The 20,815-nt window shown below is 47.3% G+C and overlaps 1 protein-coding gene across 1 annotated transcript in view; it reads right to left on the minus strand.

Moving 5' to 3' along the window:
- Positions 1-282: 282 nt before the first annotated feature.
- LOC130854174 (deleted in malignant brain tumors 1 protein-like) overlaps positions 283-20,815 on the minus strand; it is a 46,623-nt gene continuing 26,090 nt past the window's right edge. Inside the window, exons 10-15 of the mRNA XM_057736937.1 lie at positions 6,824-7,147; positions 6,004-6,033; positions 3,999-4,322; positions 1,176-1,499; positions 354-383; positions 283-296 (exon numbers count right to left, since the gene is read on the minus strand). Of these exons, the coding sequence (XP_057592920.1) occupies positions 283-296; positions 354-383; positions 1,176-1,499; positions 3,999-4,322; positions 6,004-6,033; positions 6,824-7,147 (1,046 nt within the window). The remainder of the gene's footprint in view (positions 297-353; positions 384-1,175; positions 1,500-3,998; positions 4,323-6,003; positions 6,034-6,823; positions 7,148-20,815) is intronic.

The raw sequence follows: 20,815 nt of genomic DNA on the forward strand, positions 1-20,815 counted from the left end.
ACAGCCACTAAGGTCACTCCTGCTTCAGAGATGGGTCAAATGCAAAGCACACCACAGTGGAAAAGTGGGTTTTCACTTACAAATGTCACTGGGCAGCATCGGCCAAAGGGGATAAGGGCCTAGAGGTTAAGAGAGGACTCGAAGCCAGACTCTTGGGTTCCAGCACAGCAGCTGTTCCTTCCTTCTTGCTGGGTGACTTCAGGCTGGTTACTTAACTGCCCTGTGCCTCACTGTCCTCATCAGTAAAACAGGTGTCCTACAGTCCATACTCCCCTCCAGAGGCTACGGGTTGGCATCTGTGGAGGTGAGAGGGGCGGGAGGGACACCCAGAGTCACGAGACAGCAGGGCTCACCTGGAGTGAGCGTGGACTGGGGCCGGGCAGCTGGGAGAGAGAGAAGGCAGGCCAGTCACATGGCACAGAAGGGGCACGACAGGGGCAAAGGGGGACGACGCTGAGCAGGTGAGACACTCAGTCCCCATGCGTGTGCCCTGACTCGGAGGAGCGGGGAGGGCGGAAGCCTCTGACATCATCAGCCCCCCAAAGATATTCCCCCTGCGAGGTGCAGGCAGGCCAGCATCCCTTATTGCCAATGTCCACTGAGGGGGGATTAGCTGTGCGCCTATGTGACCGAGTGGACCCAAACCAATGGTCAGCCTCACAGCTCTTCTGGGTCCACTGAGGCAGCAACACTGAGGGGTCCAGCTCCAGGTCCATATCCCACGTGTGATCTCTCAGGCCCGACCGGAGGTGGTGGCAAAGCTGTGCCTGGTAGGATCCACGGGGCCCCTGTTCTGCTCACAGAACACTTGGTGCCCTGACAGCGCATCCCAGTTCTTTGGAGGGTTTACACTCCAAGACTCACAAAACAAAACTGGGCCACCAACGGTCCGGGCCCATGACCTCCATTCAGAGACCTCCTGACAGAACTCTCCTCTTTTGCCTCTGGCCTGTCCTGTGACTTGGAGAAAAGGCTTCATGTCCCCTTCAGTTTGGTTCTTTGTGCTAATTCACCATTTCCATGCCTGGAAGTTCGTCAAAAGCTTGTAATAATTCCTAGCCAAGAGATAAGGTGATTTAAGGAAGCGAGAAATGTAGAAAATGCTTTGAGAGGGGATCGGAATGGAAGAAGGAAACCACACCTCAGAGAGCGAACCCTGCTTATGTGAGACCCACCTGAGCAGATGGCACTGGCGTCCTCACCATGTCCACAGTTGTGGGACTTCCAGCCATTGTGGGTGCAGCTCGAAAGGTAGGTCTCATTTCCTAGGCAACGTACGTTGTCCATGACAATTTGCCCTGAGCCTTGACCAAAATGAGCATTTCCTGGGGCTGATGTGGCCAAGCCACAGCCCATCTGCCTGCAGACCACGTTGGCGTCATTGGTGTCCCAGTCGTCATCACACACGGTGCCCCAGGAGCCTTGGTATAGGACCTCCACCCGGCCCTGGCACCTGTCACCTCCATCCACCAGCCTCACGGCGAAACCCGTTTTGACTTCTGGAAAGAGACAGGAAAAGTCACTCCCCTGTCTCTCCTGAAGGAAGATGTCCTGAGGGCGGGCTGAGATTCAGAATTCTTCCAGGGAAAGACATGTTAATTTGAGGCCATCTTTCCAATCAAGAGGGCTTCACTTAAGACTATGCATCATCATTTCCCCGGCTCTGGCTGTGTTCCAGAACCCTTGGCTGTGCGGTGGGCTAGGCACTTTCACTGACGGATGCCCACAACACCAGCAGTTCAGGAGCTAAACCCAGACTTGGGAGGTAGTGGGGAGAGGGGAAGCCCACAGCCTGCATCGGCAGTGACCACGGGGATGGGTTGGGCCCCCGCATCAGGGGACCCCAGAGACAGCTTCCCAGCCCCCACCTAGGAGCCACCTTTGGCTGCTCACCCCTACTTGGGACCCCACCTCATCAGACCTGAGGTTGTTCTGAAGGCTCGGTTTCCATTGAGCTCTTACTCATGTCACTTTCAAATCCAAAGCTTAGCCTGGTTCTGAAATAAACCATGGACTCACTGAATATCATCAGAGCACATGGAGGTGATTGGGGCAAGACACCTATTGCCAGCAGGATGCTGAGAGTCCCTCCAGGACTTGTCAGCTGAAGGACAGCAACAAATAGACTCTTTTACATGTTAGGATGTAGACCTGGGGCTGGTCCCTGTCCCCACCACAGGCAGCAAATTGAGAGTAAAGCCCAAAAACATAGGAAAGAAAGGTATGAAAAGTGCAAGGGGAAAGCTACTCTTGAAACCTCTGGATCCAGCTGCACCTGAAGACAGAACTACCACTAAATGTCTTAGACATAACAGTTATTGGGTCCCCTTTGAGCTTAAGAGAGCGTCACTTGAGATCTTACCACTTGCAAGCAAAAACATCATCACTAACACATTTTCTAGCTGGTAGATGAAGATTATTCACAATTCTGTAGCTAGAGGTGGTGAGCACAGAGGTTTAACCCAGGATTTAGACATGGCACCCGGGCCCGTTGACTGGAAAGCTGAACACTGACATGCAGAGAGGGTACCCATGATGCTGAACACAGGAAGCAGCTGTCGTAAAAGGCTGATCTGGTGGGGAACACAGCCAGATTAGAAAGAAGGTGGATGGAGTCAAGGTTGGTCTAGTGCCCTGTAACTAGGATTAGGGTGAGTGGGGTCTAAGAAGTTCCACCGCCTAAAGAGAAAGAGACCTTTTATGAGAGCTTGGCATGAGCCAAATCATGCCCTCCAATGTCCACCACATGGCCATGAGGTGGCAGAGACCACAAGAGCCATCAGCACGCTCTCCTGACTGAGTGCTGCTCTTTGGGGATGGATCCCTTTGAGACTCTGTAAGGGGTATAGGGCATGAAACAGCTCTGTTCTCGCCCCACATATAACTCTTCTTTACATGTGACAATGCTTTCAAGCAGAAGTGACCCCAGGACAGACCTCCGCTGGCACAAAATGTACTGGGGGAACAGAGTGTAGCCACAATGTCCTTAAATTGCTGAGGCACACCCGAAGCTCCAGGAGGAGTGGCTCATCTGGAAAACCTTCTGCTTGCTTTAGAGTGACCAGGGACATGGTACTGGGATGTGGAAAACGTCCACACTCCCCTCCTTAGGCTACATGTTGGCGTCTGTGGAGGTGAGAGGGGCGGGAGGGACACCCGGAGTCACGGGGCAGCAGGACTCACCGGGAATGATCATGGACTGGGGCTGGGCAGCGGGGAGAGAGAGAAGGCAGGCCAGACACATGGCACAGAGGGGCATGACAGGGACAAAGGGGGTGAGGCTGAGCAGGTGAGATGCTCAGTCCCCAAGTGTGTGCCCTGCCTCAGAGGGGCGGGGAGGAGGGAGGCCTCTGCCATTCTCAGGCCCACAAATATGATCCCACTGAGAGGTCCAGGCAGACCAACATCCCTTATTGGCAATGTCCAGGGGATTAGTTCTGTGCCTAGAGGACCAAGTAGACCCAAACCACTGGTCACCCTCACAGCTTTCCTGGGTCCACTGAGGCAGCAAGACGGAGGGGTCCAGCTCCAGTTACGAATCTCATGTGTGATCTCTCAGGCCTGACCACAGGTGGTGGCAAGGCTGTGCCTGGCAGGACACACAGGACCCCTGTTCTGCCCACAGGACAGTTGTTCTGCAACAGGGCATCCCAGATCCCCAGAAGGGCTACAGTCCAGGACTCAGACACCAAACCCTGGGCCACCTGCAGGCCCAGCCCATGACCTCCATTCAGAGACCTCCAGACAGAACTCTCCTCTTTTGCCTCTGGCCTGCCCTGTGATGTGGAGAAAAAGTCTTCATGTCCCCTTCAGTTTGGTTCTTTGTGCTAATTCACCACCTCCATGCCTGGCAGCTCGTCAAAAGCTCGTAATAATTTGTAGCCGAGAGATAAGGTGATGTAAGGAAGCGAGAAATGTAGAAAATGCTTTGAGAGGGGATCAGAATGGAAGAAGGAATCCACACCCCAGAGACACAACCCTGCTTATGTGAGACCCACCTGAGCAGATGGCACTGGCGTCCTCGCTGTGTACACAGTTGTGGGAGTTCCAGCCCCCGTGGGAGCACTTCCATAGGTAGGTCTCATGCCCTGAGCAGCCCACGTTGTTCAAGAGAATTTGCCCTGTGCCTTGACCAAAATGGGCATTTCCTGGGGCTGATGTGGCCCAGCCACAGCCCATCTGCCTGCAGACCACGTTGGCGTCACTGATGTCCCAGCCATCGTCACACACAGTGCCCCAGGAGCCTTGGTACAGAACCTCCACCCGGCCCTGGCACCTGTCACCTCCATCTACCAGCCTCACGGCCAAATCCGATTCGACATCTGGAAAGAGACAGGAAAAGTCACTCCCCTGTCTCTCCTGAAGGAAGACGTTCTGAGAATGGACTGTGATTGAGAATCCTTCCAGGAAAAGACTTCTGAGTTCGAGGTCATGTTTCCTATCAAGAGGACTTGACTGAAGTGCTTTCATCATCATTTCCCCGCCTCTGGCTCTGTTACAGAATGCTTGGCTGTGCGCTGAGCTGAGCATGTTCGCTGACTGATGCCCACAACACCACCAGTTCAGGAGCTAAAGCCAGTCTTGGGAGGCAGTGGGGAGAGGGGAAGCCCACAGCCTGTATCGACAGTGGCCACGGGGATGGGCTTGAGCCCCTGCATCAAAGTACCCCCAGAGACAGCTTCCTGGACCCCACCAGGGAGCCACCTTTGGCTACTCACCCCTACTCAGGACCCCACTCATCAGACCTGAGGTTGTTCTGAAGGCTCACTTTCCACGGAGCTCTTACTCATGTCACTTTCAAATCCAAAGCTTAACCTGGTTCTGAAATAAACCATGGACTCACTGAATATCATCAGAGCACATGGAGGTGATTGGGGACAAGACACCTATTGCCAGCAGGATGCTGAGAGTCCCTCCAGGACTCGTCAGCTGAAGGACAGCAACAAATAGACTCTTTTGCATGTTGGGATGTAGATCTGAGGCTGGCCCCTGTCCCCACGACAGGAAGCAAATTGAGATTGAAGCCCAAACACACAACAAAGGAGAGATATGAAAAGTGCAGGGGCACGGAGAGTTTGGAAACCTCTGGATCCAGCTGCACCTGAAGACAGAGCTACCACTAAATGTCTTAGACTTGTAAGTTATTGGGTACCCTTCGAGCTTAAGACAGCATCACTTGGGATCCTACCACTTGCAAGCAAAAACATCCTCAGTAATACATTCTCTAAGTGGTAGGTAAAGGTTATCCTCAATTCTGATAACTAGAGGTGATGAACACAGAGGTTTAACCGAAGATGTAGACACTGCACCCGGGCCCACTGGCTGGAATTTGGAGCACTGACACGGTGGCAGGATCCCTGCGACGTTTACCATAGAAAGCAGCTGCGGTGAAAGACCGATGTGGAGGGAAACACAGCATGGTTAGAAAGAAGGTGGATGGAATCAAGGTGGGTCGAGTGACCTGGAGGAAGGATCAATGAGAGTGGGGTCTGAGAAGTTCCCCTGCCTAAGGGAGAAAGAGGAGTTTTCTGAGATCTTGGCATGACCCAAATCATGCCCTCTAATGTCCACCACGTGGCCATGAGGGGGCAGAGACCACGAGAGCCATCAGCACGATCTCCTGAGTGTTGCTTTTCGGGGACGTATCCCTTTGAGACTCCACCTGGCTGTAGGGCGTGAAACAGCTCTGTTCTTGCCCCATATATAACTCCTGTTTATATGTGACAATGCTTTCAAGAAGAAATGGCCCCAGGACAGACTTCCCTGGCACCAAATGTACTGGGGGAAGAGAGTGTAGCCACAAATGTCCTTAAATCGCGGAGGCACACCCGAGGCTCCAGGAGGAGTGGCTCATCTAAAAACTTCTGCTCAGTCTAGAGTGACCAGGGACCTGTACCAGGATGTGGAAAACATCCACACTCCCCTCCTTAGGCTACATGTTGGCGCCTGTGGAGGTGAGAGGGGAGGGAGGGACACCGGGAGTCACGAGGCAGCAGGGCTCACCTGGAAAGAGCGTGGACTGGGGCCGGGCAGCTGGGAGAGAGAGAAGGCAGGCCAGACACATGGCACAGAAGGGGCATGACAGGAGCAAAGGTGGACGAGGCTGAGCAGGTGAGATGCTCAGTCCCCAAGTGTGTGCCCTGCCTAGGAAGGGCGGGGAGGAGGGAGGCCTCTGCCATCCTCAGCCCTCCAAAGGTGTACCCCCTGAGGGGTCCTGGCAGACCAGCATTCATTATTGCAAATGTTTACCAAGGGGGGATTAGCTGTGCACCTATGTGACCGAGTGGACCCAAACCAATGGTCAGCCTTACAGCTTTTCTGGGTCCACTGAGGCAGCAAGACAGAGGGGTCCACCTCCAGGTACAAATTTCACATATGATCTCTCTGACCCAATGGAGGTGGTGGCAAGGCTGTGCCTGGCAGGACACACGGGACCCCTGTTCTACTCACAGCACACTTGGTGCCCTGATAGTGCATCCCAGGTCCCTGGAGGGGCGACATCCAGGACTCGGACACCAAACCCTGGGCCACCTGCAGGACCAGCACATGGCCTCCATTCAGAGACCTCCTGACAGAACTGTCCTCTTTTGCCTCTGCCTGCCCTGTGATGTGGAGAAAAAGGCTTCATGTCCCCTTCAGTTGGTTCTTTATGCTAATTCACCATCTCCACGCCTGGCAGCTCATCGACAGCGCCTACGAATTCCTAGCTGAGAGATAAGGTGACTTAAGGAAGAAAGAAATGTAGAAAATGCTTCAAGAGGCGATCAGAATGGAAGAAGGAAAGCACACCCCAGAGACGCAACCCTGCTTATGTGAGACCCACCTGAGCAGATGGCACCGGCATCCTCATGATGTCCACAGTTGTGGGAGTTCCAGCCCCTGTGGGGGCAGCTCGACAGGTAGGTCTCGTTTCCTGAGCAGTGTACTTCATCCATGACAATCGGCCCTGAGCCCTGACCAAACCGGGCGCTTCCTGGAGCTGACGTGGCCCTGCCACAGCCCAGCTGCCTGCAGACCACGTTGGCGTCACTGATGTCCCAGTCGTCGTCACACACGGTGCCCCAGGAGCCTTGGTACAGGACCTCCACCCGGCCCTGACACCTGTTATTTCCATTCATCAGCCTCAGGGCCAAACCCGATTCAGTTTCTGGAAGGAGACAGGAAAAGTCACTCCACTGTGTCTCCTCAAGGAAGACATCCTGAGGATGGAATGAGATTCAGAATACCTCCAGGGAAAGACACCTGAGTTTGAGGTCATGTTTCCCTTCAGGAGGACTTGACTTCGGCCATTCATCAGCATTTACCCTTGAGGAACTGTCTGATAGAATCCTGGGCTGTAGACTGAGCTCCCCATGTCCTCTGAGTGGTTCCCCACGACACCCAGCAATTCAAAGACTGCATACAGCCTTTAGATGAAAGTGGGGAGAAGGGAAGCCCATAGCGTGTGTCCCCTTTCTCCACTGGGATGACCTTGGGCCCCCGCATCAGGGTACCACCAGAGACAGCGTCCCAGCCCCCACTAAGAAGCCACCTTTGGCTGCTCACCCCTACTGGGGACCCCAGCTCATCAGAGTGAGGTAGGAGATATTTTGGCTCCAGGCTAGGCATTTCCAACGGGCCTCTAGTTTACATTTCAAGAGGCAGAGAAGAAGATGAGCTCCAGGTCCCACATTCATTACCATCTCCCTGTTTACATTTCCTGACAGCAGGAGACAAAGGAGCTTCAGGACTATGTATTCATCATCAGACTCCTGTCTGTATTTCGATAGCTGCACTTCAGTATAAGAAAAAGCAACAATAATAGGGTAAAGAACCTAACATTGGACACTTTATGACAGGGACAGAGAGGGGCTAAACCTTGTGAAGAGATCAGATGGTGCTAAAACCTGGGAAATTCAAGGTAAACTGCAGGTCCCCCTAAACAGCTGGCTGGAGACTTTTGACTTTTACTTTCTCCCTTGAGAACTTTCTTGCTCTCAGCTCTCTGCTTTGTTCTCTTTCCAAGACCCACAGGGCTTAATCTGGGCCCTCTCAGTGCAGGAGCCCCAGCACTCCCTCTCTCCCCCTCTCTCCCCTCTCTCCCCTCTCCCCCTTTCTCTAGCTCTGCCTAAAGGACAACCCCCAGCACACCCCCCGCCCAAGCTGTGCATCGTCACCAACCTTGGGAACAGCACATGGGGAAGTCAGAGCTCAGTGCCTGCAGCCCTCGCCAGCAAATTGCACCCTTCTACGCGCCACACTGTATTTCCCAGGGTAAAAAACATCTCCTCCCCGGGCCCCGCTGCCTCCCAGTGTCTTTCTCCAGAGCAGCCCTCCAGGCGCCTGTGCCACCCCACCAGCACACACTGCCCTGCACTTTGTTCCCTGTGATTCTCTTACCTACTGTACTCAGGAAGCAAGGTTTCTTTCTTACCTGAGCCTTACCTCCCCTTCAATTTTACTTTAGACGCCAAACAAATGGGGTGATAGACTTGGGGTTCTTCTGCTGTTTGCTCTCCCCCCTCACTCTGTGTCCAAAGACCCTCTATGGGAACACGGCCACCTCTCAGCCCTCAGATCCTGACCCCCCGGCACTTTCCACTGTGGCTAACTCCAGCTCCTCCAGGAGATCCCCCTTCAGTCCAGGCCTTAGCAGCCCATACACTGGCACAGACTACCTATAGGGCTGGCCACTTCCAAACAGCCTTCACCCTACGCTTCATAGATGCTCAGTCTCAGGGAATACACTCCAGCATAGGAAGCTTCTAGACAAGGGATCCCTCCTATGGAAAGTCCTGGCAACCAGGTCTGCACTGGTTCAAAGCCCCTCTCCGGCTATGGTGCGTTGGGCGCCTTGCGCAAGGCTTCAGTGGGGGCCAGAGACGTCCGGTCAGGCTTCAGTGGGAAAATAAAGGACATTTGAAACCCCACCAGGTTTGAAGGGAATTAGGGCCACTCCTCAAACCCCTTCAGGCAAGACCTTCCTGGTGTTTCCAAAATGCTGGATTTCATTCTAGGAACACCGTTTGGGTCTTTGTTACAGGTTACTGGACATGGGAGGATCCCCTTTCTAACCCAGATGGGCTGAGAAAAAGGAAAAACCTAGATTCTACTGTAGCAGTGCCTGACCTTTATTTAAGTTGGGGGATTTAAAAAAATGGCCTGAAAATAGGTCTCTGACATTTAGACCTTTATTGCCACAGGGTGGGATAATGGACTGAGGTTCCCTTTCGTCCAGGATTTTCTCCTATAACCAAAAGCCTGAGGAATCAGAACACTCCTAACATTCTAAATCCCCTTCTAACGTCTCCCGACTTTCAGGGGGGAACCAAGCGTCCCCTACTCCTGCAATTTCCCTTACTCCTTCAGATTCTTCTGATCAAAGACCCCACCTCCCCAGAGGGACAGTCCCTGCTGGGACACCATTCTATCAGCCAGTCTGCCCCTGTTATCAGAGCCAATTTGAGTACTATGTTGTTTAAATGTTAGCTATGAAATCATGACTACAGAAAGAGAAGGATGACTTTTGACAATGTAGCCGCGATATTCTTTAGACTGGATAAAATTGGTCAAGATAAACAATGTTTTTGGTTTTTTTTTTTTAATTAAAAAAATGTTTTAATTGCAAAACCCATTCTTTTTGCATATACAATTAGAAACAACTAGCTTGTTCTTTTTCAGAGTTCTGACTCTGAGAGAACAAAAATATGCCTAGGAAAATGCTTGAAGTTAACTCCTATCATGCCCTTGTGATACAATCACAGCACACTTAGCCTGACACTTCAGCCTTGGGTTAATGAGTAGAACTTCAAGCCAAGGGAAGAAAAAGGTGGGGGGGAGGGGCGGGGGACAAGAGACATTTTCAATCTCAAGCAGAACTATGAGAGGTCTGTCTGTCTCAGCATGTGTCTTGACTTTGGATAAAATTGCTGAGTTTAATTTCTAAATGAGCTCTATTTAACTGGCTTAGGAAAAAAATAAGCATTTACAAATCAAACATTCCTGAACACAAGAGAAATTAAGCTAAACAATTGTCAGCTTCACATGAACTGGGAAATATTCAATACTAAATTAAGACATGCTATCAATGTTTGCTGATCTAATTAATATATGTTTTTAAAGCCATCAACATGAAGTATAACATTTTTATTGTGCCTAGGTTTAATATAAGCTATCTGTTACAAATTTGTCAGCGAGGAAAGTAACTCAATGTGAAGAAATTTTTAGGAAAAAAAAATGCAAATGAATAAGAACTTTGGGTGAACTTTTTAGGAATAAAACAAGACATTAAAATGTTCATTACTGAACATTGGCTTCCTTTTACAGAGAAACAAAAGGTTTAAAACTATTAAGAAGTGTGCTTGGTGCCATCCTGAGATATTTTATTCTATGTGACTGAGTGTTCTAAACCCTTTGGATATTATATGGTAAATGTTTACTAACATAAATATTCTAGAAATAACATGGCTTTCCTAAAATTCTGAAATGTCCTGGTAAAATGTCATCATTCATGGTTATAGATATTGTCTAAAAACGTTGCTATGTCACAGCAATAACCAGGTTAGTTTATCAATTGCATTGTAATCAGATTTTAACCGTGCCTTTTTAAGTCTTTTGTGATTATAGACATGTATGATTTCACTCTGATGCCTTTACAAAATACTGCCTCTTCAAGATTTATAGAAAAGACTTTCTAAGACTAAATTAAAATTTTTTAGGTAAATAAATTTTGTTATTAACAGCAATCTAGTACCAAACTGCAATTTGGTTCCCTCTCTCTTAACAAAATAGTTTTCTTGGAATGCTGCTTTTAATAACAGTCTATGTGAATTACCATGCCTTTAAGTGATTTATGTTGCTTTTAAGATCTTTGTTACTTTGGTTGAGGGGATAGGTAGTATTTCACAATGATCTGTGAAGACTATGGCACATGTACACAAAGTTCATTCTGCTTCTACGAAAATGAACACCTCATTGTCAGGCTTTTGCCATCCTGATGTTCTTAAAGCATGGCAACAGTCTACTTATATATCAGGTAATTTAAAATAGGTAAACAACAGCTGTAAACAGTCAGGGCCATGGGAAATCCAAGATGGCCACTTGGCTTTTCCTGGCTCCTTGACAGACCTCATTTTTGAAGTTTGATAGGTTATAGCCTTTTCTGGCTGCAGGGCTGATGACCTCACAATGAAAAATAAGAGGTTAAAACTGTATTTTCCACATGGGATATGCCTTCCACTGTCTCCAGGGATCAAGGTGCCCACTTCACTGGACAAATCACACAAGTCTTAACAAAACCTCACAAACTTCTTAAAACTCTCACTGTCACTGTCATCCTCAATCATCAGACAAGGTCAACAGAGCTAATAAGAAAACTGGATTCAGAACAAAAGTTAATCACATGGAATTGAAATGCTAAATATGAGATAACTTTTATGCCTTTTGTCTGACATACTGCTGGCTTTTAATCTTTGGTTTTTTAGATATAAAAAAGCTCTTCTCCTCAAGCTACTGATGGTTCACAACAATTTGGTACTTTACACCTGAGGTAAATTTAAAACATTTAATTTTCTCTCTACTTGCTTCCTCCTGGGATTGAAAACTCTGAGATTCTCAGCAGCTTTATCAGCTCCTCTATGAGGGAACAATTAAATCATACTGAAGACAATCAGCCTAGTTACACTAGATAATTGGGACAAATGCCTTATAAATGATGCCAATATAAATTTCCCTGAAAGATAAGAATTGGTACAGAACAGACAAAGTCAGATAACCTGGGTATGTCCTAGGCTACACCTAATGAAAGTTTGTGACTTAAATTCTTACTATCAATATCTACCATCTCTGAGCTATTCCTGAATGTGACTCCAACTAAGAGGAAAGGCAGTTTCCAAAGATGCATTCCCAAAGTCTGAAAATAGCCTGCTCCAAAGTGACAGCTTGGACAAACCCGCTCTCTTGGGGAACACATTCTCATGTGACAGTTGGATTATCATGGCCACCATCTGTGCACAGTGACGTGTATGTACACACACACTCCACATAGTAAATGCCAGAGGTTGCTCTAAGATGGATCATTTGACAAAAACTCCCCTTTGGGGCACACACAACGGGTGATGTCCTTAGAAGCTTCTTTGTGGATGAAAGGACCCGATGAGGCTAAGAATACCCAGGAGCAGTCTGTGCACAAAGGAGAAACGTTGGGATTTGCTAGGTTGAGCCGTGAGATTTTATCTTCTCCACTGTGGCTATAATACCCTTTGTCATTTAATGACCGATAAAGAGAACATATAGGTTACTCCTCAGTTTGCTTTTGGTATAGATTTAAGTTTTAAAAACTAGAAGGTGAGATATCCCTGGTGGAGCAGTGGTTAAGAATCCACCTGTCAATGCAGGGGACATGGGTTCGATCCCTGGTCTGGGAAAATCCCACATGCTGTGGAGCAAAGAAGCCCATTCTCCACAACCACTGAGCCTGCGAGCCACAACTACTGAGCTCGAGTGCCACAACTACTAAAGCTCATGCACACAGCTAGAGCCTGTTCTCTGCAACAAGAGAAGTCACCGCAATGAGAAGCCTGCGCACCAAAACAAGGAGTAGCCCCCGCTTACCGCAACTAGAGAAAGCCTGTGTGCAGCAACAAAGACCCAATGCAGCCAATAGATAAATAAAACTTAAAAAAAATTAAATGGCAAACAACTAGCTGGTAAAATATGTCATCTATATAATGAACAAAGTATTAACATCCAAATTAAATAGTTTATATAAGTCAACAAAGATGATACTAACTTTCACAAAAACAAAATGGATGAAAGGTATAAACAGACAATCCAGGAAAAAAGAATATAAACGGCTTAAAACCATTCACCTTCATTCTAAGCAAAGACATGCAAATTAAAATAAGCGGACACCATTTTTCACCCCACAATTCAGCCAAGATTTTTGAAGAATAATATTCAGATCAGTGAAGGTGTAGTAAATTGCCACTCCTGTTTTTTAATTGATTAGAGAAAAAATTGGTACATTGCTAGAAAATAATTTATCAATATGTTTTAAAAGTCCTCAAATGATCAACCCTTTGACTCAGTAATTCCACTTCTAAGACTCTAGCTAAAGGAAATCAAAATTTACTTAATGTGGACAAAGATGCAGGAACAAACATGACCTTCACAGTATTAGCCATTGTAGTTGACAGAAAGAACCTGAAAGAGGGTGGAGGAAATAGGGAGAGTTTGGTAAAAGGGTGCAAACTTTCACTTATACCATAGATAAGATCTCAGGATCCAATATAAAATAGTTGATAACACTGCATCTATTGTACGCTTAGAATTTGCGAATATAGTAGGACTTAAATGCTCTCAACTAAATAAAACATAAATATGTGAGGTGATGGATATACTCATTAACTAGCTGGGGGAGAATCTTTTCAGAAGGCATATGCATATCAAATCACCCTGAGGTACTTTTTAAATATCCTGTAATTTCTTGGTCAATCATACCTCAATAAAGCTGCATTAAGAAAAAAAACAAAAAGGAAGAAGAAGAAGAAGAAAACCTGAAAAAATTTCAATCTCCAAAAATCAGCAGTGCATGTTAAAAAGTTCAGAATATAAACTAGAGAAAATCTGTATATCACTATCATACACGTAATTTAAAGAAACATATTTTAATAAAGGCAATCTCTGGTGGTAGGAGGATGGGCGTTTTTACCTTTTCTCTGTGCTTTTCTCTAATTCCTACACTTTCACAACTAACTATGCATTAAAAGCTGTGGCTTGAGGCTGACGGCATGAGATGAGGGGGCAGAGAATGTAAGAGGCAGATCCTTTTAGGTTGGGAAGGAATTGGGGTTGCAGGCTAAAGGAAAAGAATAAGGAGGAAAAAGAAAAAGAAGATAAGGAAAAAGTGAATCTAAGGATAAAGCAGAGAGGGAAGAAGAGGAGAGAAAGAGACGGAGGGCAGAGGGAGAGGTAGGGAGGAGAGGAATGCTCACATCTTTAGCAGTTATGACCTTCCCAGCATCCAGCTAAGTGCTCTACCTGTAGTATCTCGTTTTATCATCACAATCTCCTTTATGGTAGAAGTCTTACACAATCTATTTTATACAAGAGAAATCCAAGGCTTAGGGAAGTAAAACAACATGTCACAGGTCACACAGCTGTGACATAGTGAAAGCGTTGCCAGAAGCTGAGAGCACTGACCCCAGAGCAAGGGTGCTCACAGCTCAGCTGCACTGCTTCCCAAAATTCAAGTGAAAACACTAAGATCCCATTTCCTCTTGTCAGAAAGCGGAACATTCTCAAATAATAATATCTAGTAATGGAGAGGCCGTGGTTAGTATTGCTCCTGATTCGGTGTCTGGCTCCCCATAAACTATACACAAGGGAAGAGAAGTACTTCTCAGGACCTGGCACAGGCACAGAGGGCACAGCTCAGGGCACACACACCCTCTCTCCTGCCCTTCCATTATGGTCAGCCGGAGCTTCTATGAGGCTCTGGGTGATGCATGGTGTGGTACTAAGTGAGCAACACATGGTCCCTTCCCTCCAGGGACTCCCAGCATAGCAGGATCTCTAGAAAAATCCACAGATGATCCAATGTAAGAGTTAAGGTTCTATGGGAGAATTAGAGTGGCAAACATAGGATGACACATCGTGTGTGTATGTGTGTGTTGAGAGTACATGTCAGGGTTCCTGGATGGGACAGGGTCCGGGGTATTTCAAAATAACAGCTAGATTTAGCCAGGGGAGGGGTGGGAGGAGGGGAAGAACAAGACCACATTCCAGGTGGAGGGAACAGCAAGAGTTCAATCACCATGGCAGGAGGTCGTTACTGCGGGGCATGAGGCAGGGAGGACAGGTTGCTTTGTACTATGAGACATCCCGCTGCCAAGTATCCCAGAAAACAGGAAGAACAAAGAAAATCTCTGGGTGGAAAACAGCAGGGAACAAGTGGGAACTGAAACCCAGGTGGGGGTTGTAGAGCAGGCTGTGGAGAGACAGAGGCTGGAGAGGACAGCCAGGCAGGACCGCAGAGTCCAGGGTTCCAGGCTGTGACGCTCTTGGACTTGACCCGGGGCATGGCCTTGGACTTTATCTTCATTCTGTAATATTCTGCACCTACATTGGGCTGAGTGACATAAAAGCCCGGGGCGGGGATTTTGTGCAGCAAAGACGAGTTGCAGCCAAGAGAGCTTGCGAGGAAGTAATTAGATGTCTTTGGGGCCTATTTAAGTGATAACAAAAGTGCCTCCAGCAGTCTAATGTCACTCACATAAGGACATCTCACAGTGCCTATAACTCCCTCCATTCGATTTCCTCTTTTTTAGGACGTTAATCATTGCAAACCCCCTGATAAATTGTGAAAAGGGGAAGTATAAACATTAACTCTTTGCTGGGAATTAGTCTGTAAGCAGTTATTACTTCATTATTTTGCAAAGCATTGACCATGAAGAAATGGGATGAAAGAAAGTTGTGTTTAAAAAAATTACTTCAGAATAACTTTACAGCTATAGGAAAGTTGCAGAAAATACAGTGTTCCCATATACTCTCACTCAGTTTGCCCTCATGCTAACATCTCATGTGACCGAGGTACGTTTGTCACGATTACCAAACCAACAATGTACATGCCTAGTAACTAAACTGTGGGGTTTATTTGATTTTCACCCATTTTTCCTTTTGCTAGGATCCAATCTGATACCACCTTGCATTTTGGAAGTTATGTTAGGAAAAGGCCTAGAAGAGTAACAGTGGACAGGGCCCAGGCACCCTCCAGGTGCCAGACCTCACATGGGTGACCTAATGTCTACACAACCCTATGAAGTTGGAACACAGCCCCATTTTACCAGTGAATAAACTGAGGCTTGCAGAGGCTCCAGAGCTGGCGAATGGCAGAATCACACACATTGCTAGGAGCCACAGGAGTTCCACGGCCCCTCCATCCCAGCACAAACCTGAGCTCACTGACTTTTTCTCAACGCTTTGTGCAAGACCGGACCTGAAAAGAATGTGTGCTGCAGGGGTTCCCCCAGCACAAAGCTCCCCCACGGGGCTCCAGGGCTCCTCAGCTCTCTGCAAGGAGCAGCAGGGGTTCATGGGCCAAAGCCACTCCGTGAATGCCAGCAGCCCTGCTGCAGGTTGACATCCTGGCCCGCCCCGCAACAAAGGCTAACCTTGGTCAGGACACAGAACAATTATAAGCCTCACTTTCCTCAACTGCAATGTGGATACCTAAGTTGGGGGGTTTTAGCTGATTTAGCCAAGGGAAGGTATGTATCCTATCTCACAAAGTACCAGGTACAGAGCAAGCACTTTGTAGAGGGTTCATTCTCACATCTAAAATGCAAATGCAGGTACAAGTGCACGTGTGTGTGTGTGTTTGTGTGTGTGTGTGTATGTGTTCTCACGTGCACATAACATCATGTAAAACCACAATTTCCCTCAAGCCCTGTGTAGAGGCTGCCTTAAGCCCCTTTATAGATAAGGACATACCAATTTGCTCCATGTGCTTTAGGGGCTGACATGAATCCCCTGTCACTTTTCAGAGCCAATGCAAGTCCGGGGATTAACTTTGTACTGATAAAAGCTGGAGCTAAGAGCACTGCCTTCCATTTTCAGATTTTGTGATGGAGACACAATCTCCAGTTCCCAGACTGTCCAGAGCTAGTACCCCCTGAGGTCCTCCTGAAAAGAAGGGAATGTTGGTGTTACCTGTCAATGTGTTCTTGGTCAGAGACAGAGAGAGACAAGGACAGAGAAAGAGAAAGAGAGAAAGAAAGAAGGAAGAAAGAAAGAAAAAGAAAGGAAGGAAGGAAGAAAGGAAGGATGGAAGGAAGGAAGAAGGAAGAAAGAGAGAGAGAGATACTAGACAGACTGGCCAATCATCCTGTTCACTTAGCATCTCGGTGACATGACATTGAGTTTCCAGGCCTCACTGATTGGTTCAGGGCTTTTCCCTGTCCATTTCATCACTCGACACTCTAAGAACACAAAGATGTGCTTGAGTAACTAATCTTCAAAGCATTGATCTAAAGCAGGGACAGACACAGACTTGGAATATTAATTGTCTCATCTGTGCTGAGCTACTTGATCTGATTTAGCTCAGTACATATTAATTACCAAGCCAGACACACCTGCAGAAAGAAGTCATGTTATGAGCATCTCCAGGGCAAACTTTTCACACATTTTTTTCAGTACACAAACTGGGGGTTTAATCAATGATGACAAAGTTTTCAGGCTTCTTAAAAATACACCGTTTTCCTTAATTTCAGGAATATTTCTCATCCCAATCAGTCATTTCCGAACTTGAGTGACTCACTGAAGACACTGACATAACGATTGACTTTTTCTAAGTGTAACCATTGCATTTCTCAGCCAGAAACAAAACAAAAAAATACTTGCAATTACAATGATCAACAAAGCATTGCCCCCCCCAATATAAAACTCCCCTTGAGATGGAAAGTCTACCACCAAGTAACACTTATAATTTGCCACGATTTGCATTTACAGCAGTGAAATTAACAACTATAATAATTAGATATAATACCTGTAGATAGAGCTGGCCCCAATAAAAGACATATTTCAAGGATGACTGTGGAGATCTCCATTTTGTTTTGTTCTCCATTTGAATAAAAATGCTGTGATATTTATAGGATCCTACCTTAAAAGGGGGCGTAGCTAAGAGGGGGTGTGTATTCCGGGGTACTATATTTCTACTGTTGCCGTAAAGACACAGGAAGTAAGGGACTTTAACAATCCATGACTAGTCTGTGGCAACAATTTAGGTGAGTTAGATTGATTGGTGTATGAAGAGTCTGACTATTCTCCAACTGCAAAAGCATTGACATTAGTGATGCAGTTTCCAACTTCCTTCTAGGTGAACCTCTATGTCTCTCAAGGGCTCCTTGAATATAGGCCTGATTTTCATCTTGGAGACTGTGAATGAATTTGTGGGAAGTCTGCTGCAAGGTTCAGGGCAGAGCAGGATGTGGGCTGCTGAGCAAATGCAGCACACAGTGCCAAGGGGAACAGCATCTCTTGGGGATAATTTGTCCTGGCAGGGCAGCCTCCTGTTGGCCCCTGGTCTTGGAGAAATGAGAATGGCATTAGTGCAGACATGATGCAAAAGAAGACGTGAGAGATATCCATGGATTCCATGGGCTAATATTAGCTTTAGCCATCATTTTCTGCCTCTCACACTAATTCCATAAGCCAGGAGCTGAGAAATAAGTGACCTCAAACTAAACCACCTACAACCATTCAAGGCTTTGATTTCTTGCCCTCGGCATTCACATTGTCTCACCCTTGGAGCTTGGCAAACCCACCAAACCTGCCCCCAACCTCCTCCAACCTTGCTTGCAATCCCTCTCTTATGTAGGTATCACTTTGGGACCCCCAGTCTTTCTTTATCAGCACACTCTGGTTTTACCCCCACAATCTACCAAAAAGGTTTCCTATCATTTATTTTTTATCAAAACTCTCTTGCTGGTTGGTAACTCCTGCTTAGAAGCATATGGCTTTGCAGGACTTGCCTCTGCTCTCCTGGCCTGAGTGAGCCATGTCCTGCCTTTCAGATGAGTTGCAGAGGCTAGGAGATGACTCCTTGGCTTCCTTCCTGTTAACCCCTAGTCTCCAGGGGTTTCATTCTGGAAGGATACCAGGAACCCATGCCTTGAATCAGACACCACGCAGGAATTAGGGCTGGACATCTGCATGTGTCTTCATCCAGATGAAAGTTACTTTCGACCTTGGGTTTCTTTGTTAATCTTATACCTCTTTCCGTTGTTCCCAAGTTCCTCCTCTCCCCTTGATGAGAATAGGCACATTTCCTCGGGATAACCTCACTGTTTTTCATGCTCCTGCTATCAGTCCCACAAGTGATGAGTGTCAGGTGGCAAGAGAAACAGGAAACATATCTGCTCCGAAATGTGGAAGACCGGGTAGCACCGTAGATGCCTCTTACAGGTGTTATGCTTGTTTGCATCCTGAAGTGCTGGGCTGAGAATGATCGTGAAGTGCCAGGTTTGGGATCATCAAAAAAAGAGTGCCGTGGTTGATTAGCAATGCCTGCCTTTAGCACAGCAGAGAAAAAGTGGAGGTAAGAGTGCAAACTCTCCACGAGGGAGGAGGAGGTACAAAGTGTCCCTTCCCCACAGAAGCACACTGTCTGTTCTTACAGACAAATCAGCATGGTGACAGTTACAACAGGGCATGAGTATTAATACAAGGTGCTTTGGGAAAATACAGGAGAAAAAACATCTAAATCAGATGACAGAGGTATTTACTCAATGGAAGTGAGACTTAAAATATATACATCAGGCAAACAAGGGTGGGAGACCAGATGAGGAACAGGAGTGACCACTGAGGACTGTGTGAGTGTGATGGTTAGGGAAGGTGGGACCTCCTGTCAGGAGACTCTCCAGGAAGCCCCATCAATAGCTCAGCTCAGAGCAGAAAGAACAGCACCACTTCCTCATTTTTGTCATTGTGATGACTCTGTCCTTTGCCCCCTGTGATTAGCAGTAAAGATCCCAACACAGCAAGGGCTTGTGAGCTTTTTGTTCAGAAGTTACCAGAAAGGAGGAAGAGGAGGGTACCAATTTTTCATTTCAAAGTCAGCTGGAGAGGAGTCCAGGTGGGACGATGGGTGATGTCAGTGGAGCAGGAAAGAGGTGGGGGGCCTGGATGTACAGAAGGAACACAATGGGGCTGCAGGCCACCTGCCACCACAATGAGGATCCTTCATCACCAGGACCCCAGACTGTCCCAAGGCCTTTTGTGTCCCTTGGCCCTTTATCAGACCCTGTTCAGAGGGGTCTTCCTCTTGTGTAGAGAGGAGGGTACTGGAGGGACCCACTCCTCTCAGAGGGCCCACCTTTCTTTCCCCTGCCCACTGGCTAGAAGCATCTATGTCAACAGCCTGTCTGGGTAGAAGACCAGAGCTATAGAGCTCCATTTCCTAATGAAACCTGCCATTCAAAACAACAGGAAGAAGGAAAAGCTCATTAAAGCTCCAAGACTCGGCCCCCCAGACCCCATTTCTCAAGGACCTTCCTCAGGCATTTAGGATCCTGATGACCAGCTGCTCTTCAAACTCCAGATGGCAGAATTGAGCACTGGGCCTTAGCTTGGGAAGCATGGCCTTCCCTGGAAAGAAACCTCTATAGGGATCACTCATGGCTCTTTTTTTAAGCAGCAGAACCCTTTCCTAAATTGAAATTCATGGGGAAGCTCCAAATATTAATATCAATCAGTCAGTGGGGGGTCCCTCTGAGTGTGGCAGAGGAGTCCTCATGAGCTCAGCCAGTAGCATCAGGCCCTCTCCTCCTGTTGAAGAAATCAGCCTGTCGAGAAACCAAGCACCACCGTCGGAGGGTTGGAGAACTCAGGTTTATTAAGCCTGCCACACCAGACGAAATAATGTTCCAAAATTCTGGGCCCTGAACTCAGGGTGAGCTTTACCTTTATATTGCACATGTTTACAGAGCATGGAAGTTTCCAAAGAGAAACTTACAAGAGCAGGTGCAGAACATCCCATTTTTTAGCAAAACATCTTAAAGTTACTTTGAGTTTTTAGGTCATCCTGTTTTTCTGTTTTTCTCTGTGCATCAAGCATATTTCACAAAAGCAAAACAAGCATGGAGTTGTTTTTAGCTGAGTGTAAGTTTCTAACTTTCCTCTTCAATCCCCCCTCTTGATGCCCCTTAAATCTTATAGGGCATCAACTTCTTGATCTTCTAAGCCCAGGGGATGATAACCTCTTAGAGTTAGGAGATGTGCAGTGACCCTCCTAATGGTGGCCTCAGTTAAGCTGGAAACTACTCTCATGAATAAAGGC

Source organism: Hippopotamus amphibius, chromosome 5, assembly GCF_030028045.1.
Source record: "Hippopotamus amphibius kiboko isolate mHipAmp2 chromosome 5, mHipAmp2.hap2, whole genome shotgun sequence".
Lineage (NCBI taxonomy): Eukaryota > Metazoa > Chordata > Mammalia > Artiodactyla > Hippopotamidae > Hippopotamus > Hippopotamus amphibius.